The 5485-nt window shown below is 48.3% G+C and overlaps 1 protein-coding gene across 4 annotated transcripts in view; it reads left to right on the top strand.

Annotated features, from left to right (window-relative positions):
* The window catches only part of ZNF133 (zinc finger protein 133), a 16189-nt gene that overhangs the window by 8834 nt on the left and 1870 nt on the right, over positions 1-5485 (top strand). Inside the window, exons 2-4 of one of the 4 annotated variants that reach the window (XM_010862576.1) lie at positions 451-577; positions 978-1073; positions 4223-5478. In XM_010862576.1, the coding sequence (XP_010860878.1) occupies positions 457-577; positions 978-1073; positions 4223-5478 (1473 nt within the window). In that variant the 5' untranslated portion in view covers positions 451-456. Of the gene's footprint in view, positions 1-448; positions 578-977; positions 1074-4222 lie in introns of those variants that run through there. The other 3 variants (XM_010862577.1, XM_010862574.1, XM_010862575.1) reach the window with 3 other exon arrangements.

The following is a 5485-nucleotide window of genomic DNA, read 5'->3' as shown; positions in this document are numbered from 1 at the left end:
TGACCATTCCCTGCTGGTCGGTGCCTCTCAGGGAAGGAGGGCCGGAGGGGCTGTGGGATTCAGGGAGGGACTGAGTTATGTTTGGTCTTTGCCATAACTGAATTGTGTGAACCTCAGTCATTCGGATGCTTCAACACTAATACCGTGGTTCAGACTATTCTTTTAAATTCTTAAAACTCAAAAGTCTGGCGCTTTCCCTCAACATAAAGCTCCTGAAAGTTACAGGCTATTTTTGTATGTATTCTCCACATCAGCCCAGCTAGGACCTTGAACGTGTTGACAAGTGCCACTGCCCAGGTGGTGACAGGGCTTTAAAGATCTTGGAATACAGAGCACCAGGGTGAAAGGCAGGATCTCACCTGCCTCCCCTGGGCCGCCTCCCCCTTGCCCCTTACCCTGAGGCCTGGGCAGGGCTGGCTCCCGGGTGAACAGGGCTGTTTTGTGTTACAGGCACACATGGCATTCAGAGATGTGGCTGTGGATTTCACCCAGGATGAGTGGGTGCTGCTGAGCCCTGCTCAGAGGTCCCTGTACCGGGAGGTGATGCTGGAGAACTACAGCAACCTGGTCTCACTGGGTAAGCCTGCATCTCTTAGGACCCCGGGTCCTGGCTGCTGGCAACTTGGAGCAGCCCTCTTGCTTTCTGGCCTTACCTTTGGGTTGGACTCCAAAGCAGAGACACTCTATAAACGTGTACAGCTGTGTATATATGTGTGTGATACTCCGCATTTCTAGCCTCCTCCCGCAGGCTCTCTAGTAAGCACTGCATCTCTTCCTAGTCAGTATCTTCTTGTAAACGAGGGAGGTGTTCTCTCACAGCATGAAGTCGGGTCAGTGAACTCCCATCCTGGCTTCCCTTCCCTGGGGGAGCTCACCACTCTCACATCTTCCCCACCACCTTTAGAAATCCTCCCCCCTGGTGTGGCTCTGAGTGCAGGATAACCTGCAACCATCTTGTTCTCTTTTCCTCTGAGCAGGCATTCCGTTTTCTAAACCAGAACTCATCACCCAGCTGGAGCAAGGGAAGGAGACCTGGAGAGAAGACAGGAAATGCTCGCCCGTCAGCTGCCTGGGTGAGTAGGGACCCTGGGTGGTTCAGAGGGCTGGGGGTGGGGAGGTCTTTCTGCCGGGCCCTGGCCGGTCACCGTATGCACTGCCCTCCTGGCCTCCTTCCAGACCTGCAGCGGCACCCGAGCGTCCTGGTGTCTCGTCTCCCTGCACTGGGTTTGCCGTCTCTGCCTCACTTAGTTCTCTCCCACATACATAGTCTGGTGGCTCATGTTACTATATTTTTAAAAGGATATTTTCCCTGGATTAGAATTTTAGATTGGCTTATTTTTTCACCACTTTAAGGATACTGTTCCCCTGTTCAGGCCTCCCATTGTTTCTAATAAGAAATCAGCTGTCATTTCCACAGTTATTGCTTTGTTTTTTTGTTACTTTTTAAACCTCTGGTACTTTCAGAGCTTTCTGTATTTTGGTGTTCAGCTGTTTGACTGCAATGTCACTATTTTTCCTGTCATAGCGTGTGCTCAGATTTTTGAACCTATAAATTTATGGTTAGAGCCACATTGGGGAGATTTTTGGACATGATTCTTTCATGATTCTTTTGTTCCCTTCTGTTTCCTTCTTTTTGGAATGATAGTTACATGTGTATTAGTCCATTTTACATTGTCCCACAGTTTACTGAGCCTGTTTTTTTTTTTTTATAACTTTCCATTTTTGTGATGATGCTTCCCAGTTGTTCATTAATGAAGAGCAGATTTTCCTTTACCTTCTTTAACAGAAAAGCAGATACTTAGAAGATACATTTTTAAGTGAAAAATTGCAAAACAATGTTTATTACATAGTTGGGTTTGTGTGAAAGACTGTGTCAAAATGTATATGTGAACATAGACATCTGCATTATTATTCACCATGATCAGTGGTTAGCTTGGGGGGTAGAGAATTGGAAAGAGTGGAGTTTCTGGGGAGTTTTTTGACTTGGCATTCTTTTTAAATGATAGAGGAATAGATAACTGTAGGGAATTGTGTGTTTTTTAGCTTTTAAAATACTGTTGACAATTTCATAATAAAAAGTATATGTTTTCTTTTTCTGTAGGAGATTTTCTATTTCTCAGTTTTATCAAATTTGAAAGCTTAGTTAATTTTGTCTTAAAATCAAGGGAAATAGCATATATAATAGAAATCATTTATATTTTTCAAGTTTTTATATCCTTGTTTTTGGTCTGCTAAGAGTCATAGCAGATTACTCGCCAATGTCATTGTAATTTATATCAAATCCTCCATTTCTTTCGAAGTTTTTGCTATATATTTCACTTCAGTGTACTGTTAGGCATGTAAAGGTTCATGACAATTTTATCTCATTCATTAATGAAGTTTTTAATGTTAAAATTCTTTTGTTCCACATTATATTCCTTAAACTTTCATTTTTTTCTAAAAAACTTTTTTTTATTTTACATTGATGTATAGCTGATTAACAATGTTGTGATAGTTTCAGGTGGACAGTGAAGGGACCCAGCCATACACATACATGTATCCATTCTCCCCCAAACTCCCCTTCCATCCAGGCTGTCACATAACATGAGCAGTGTTCCCTGTGCTGTAGAGTAGGTCCTTGTCAGTTATCCATTTTAAATAGAGTCGTGTGTTACATATCAATCCTATTATTTCTTATTAGTCTTAGCACCTGCTTTGCTGTGGCTCTTTGTTTTTTAGAGAGTTTTGGTATGGTATCTAGTGTGATTTGCTGTGTCATGTAGCTGCTATTGCATTTTCTGCCAAATCAACTGTTATCTTTGAATAGGGACTTTGGCCCTTTCACATTTACTGGAACAGCTGATGGATTTCATGGGACTTACTTAGGGGCAGACTGTAGGGCAGGTACAGAGGCACTTAGGGAAGAGCTCAAGGTAGAGGCAGCAGCATCTCTCCTAGCTCAGGCTGCTGAAACACAGCAGCAGAATTCATGGCAGAAGCAAAAGGTTTTACTGTGTTTCTGGAGGCTCGCAGTTCTTGGTTGGCAGAGGTGTTGGCAGTTCCCTCCTGGACTTTGAATGGCCACCTCCTCACTCTGTCCTAACCCGGCCTTTCTGAGGCTGCACATCCTGGCTTTCCTCTTACAGGGAGGTCACCAGACATATCGATTAGAGCCTTATGACTTCTTTTAACCTTAATCACCTCTTTGAAGGCCCTGTCTCAGAATACAGTAGCATTCTCTACTGATGGAATAATTCTAGAATGTAGATGTATACACAGTTGGTTTTCAAAAGTTCAGTTCATCAGTGAATGCAAGTGTTCAGGCAGATGCAGTGAGGTCTGGACCTGGTTCCTCAGCCTATGTGATCCTGCATTCCGCCAGCTGAGTAGAACCAGCAGTGCTGAAGCAAGGTGTTCAGTGTTGACATCTCCTTACGAGAGGTACTATGAGAAGAAAACTTTTATATTGATTCCTGGTGCCATTTTTATTTTGGTTAATTATGGAAGTTAACAAGACTCAAACTGATCCGTGGCACCAGTCATTGGGGGACCTAGACCTTGTGTGTGCTGTCTACTGCTGAAAGCCTCCCGAAAGTGAAAGTGAAAGAAAGTGTTAGTCACTCAGTTGTGTCCAGCTCTTCTGCAGGTTCCTCTGTCCATGGATATTCTCCAGACAAGAATGCTAGAGTGGGTTGCCGTTTCTTCCTCCAGGGGCTGTTCCCGACCCAGGGGTCAAACCTGTGTATGCTGCATTGGCAGGCAGATTCTTCCCTGTCTGAGCCACCAGGGAAGCCCTGCCTTGTGGGAATTCTGGTCCAGAGTAGGCCTCTAATAAGTATTTGTGCGTGAGTCGGGACCCTCCAGGTTCAGGTGTCTCACATGTGGTATCTAACCACTCCACTGTGTTGCCTCCTACACCAGGGTCTTCCAGGCTCAGGGACAGCTCTCTTCTTCCACCCCATCCTCCCAGGGAGACAGGGAAAGAGAAAGACGTTTCCATGTGGGTCCTCTGGTTAGAGGTCTCTTGGTCACAGACAATCCCTTTGGACCCTGTTTGTGTCACTGGGTGGCTGTGCGTTAGGAGGTCGTTGTAGTGGGTCCTCTGCAGGAAGTCTTGCTGGGTGGCCCTGAAGATGTAAACATTTTGAAGAACAGGGACTGGAGTCTTAACCATCAGACCAGGCAGAACTGCTTTGGCGGCTCCACGTCTCAGTTCTGACTCAGACTCTTCTCTCTGCCACAGAACCAAAGCCAGAACTCCACCTCTGTCCTTTCTGCCCTCCGGATCTCTGCAGTCAGAAATTCCACATGCAGCAGGTGCTGTGTAGTCCCCCACCCTGGATCTTCACGTGCCTGTATGCCGAAGATCCCGTCCAGCCAGGAGACCTGTGCCTGGAGGACCAGCAGCAGCAGGCCGCTGGTGGTAGTGCCTGGATCGAGGAAGTGGAAGGGCAGGAGGGAGAAGGTGCCCGGCCTTTGTTTGGAAAGACAGAGAAAAGTACTGTAGAAGCATTCCCCAGGCCACCCCAGAGGCAGCCAGTCATCTCTGGGGGTGGGGTCCCAGGTATGGAGATAGAGGCCGGCCCTGCACAAATGGGGACCCCTGAGGAAACAGACAGGCTGTTGAAGAGGGTCGAAGTCCTGGGGTTTGGGACTGTCAACTGTGGAGAGTGTGGACTGGGTTTCAGCAAGAAGACGAACCTGCTCAGTCACCAGAGGATCCACTCCGGGGAGAAGCCCTACGTGTGTGGGGTGTGTGGGAAGGGCTTCAGTCTAAAGAGGAGCCTGGACGGACACCAGAATGCACACTCCGGGGAGAAGCCCCTCGTGTGCGGAGAGTGTGGGCGGGGCTTTAAACAGAGGTCGAAGCTCATCATACACGAGAGGAGACACTCCGGCGAGAAGCCGTACATGTGCGGTGAGTGCGGGCGAGGCTTCAGCGAGAAGTCTAACCTCATCGTCCACCAGAGGACACACTCTGGGGAGAAGCCCTACGTGTGCCAGGAGTGCGGGAAAGGCTTCAGCCAGAAGTCAGCCGTCATCAGGCACCAGACGACACACCTGAAGGAGAAGACCATCGTGTGTGGCAACTGTGGGCTGGGCTTCAGCGACAGGTCGAACCTCATCAAGCACCAGAGGACACACACACGGGAGAAGCCGTATGCCTGCAAGGAGTGTGGGTGGTGCTTCCGGCAGAGGTCCACACTCGTCAACCACCAGAGGACACACTTGAAGGAGAAGCCTTATGTGTGTGGCGTGTGCGGACACAGATTCAGCCAGAATTCAACCCTCATCTCGCACAGGCGCACACACACCGGGGAGAAGCCTTACGTGTGTGGGGTGTGTGGGCGGGGCTTCAGTCTCAAGTCCCATCTCAATAGGCACCAGAACACGCACTCCGGGCACAAGCCCATCGTGTGCAAGGACTGCGGGCGTGTCTTCAGCCAGCAGTCCAACCTCATCCGACACCAGAGGACGCACTCGGGGGAGAAGCCCCTGGTGTGTG

This window comes from Bison bison, unplaced genomic scaffold (genome assembly GCF_000754665.1).
Source record: "Bison bison bison isolate TAMUID 2011002044 unplaced genomic scaffold, Bison_UMD1.0 scf7180017864484, whole genome shotgun sequence".
Lineage (NCBI taxonomy): Eukaryota > Metazoa > Chordata > Mammalia > Artiodactyla > Bovidae > Bison > Bison bison.
Note: the sequence above shows the minus strand (reverse complement) of the source record. Positions and strands in the feature narration are given on the sequence as shown.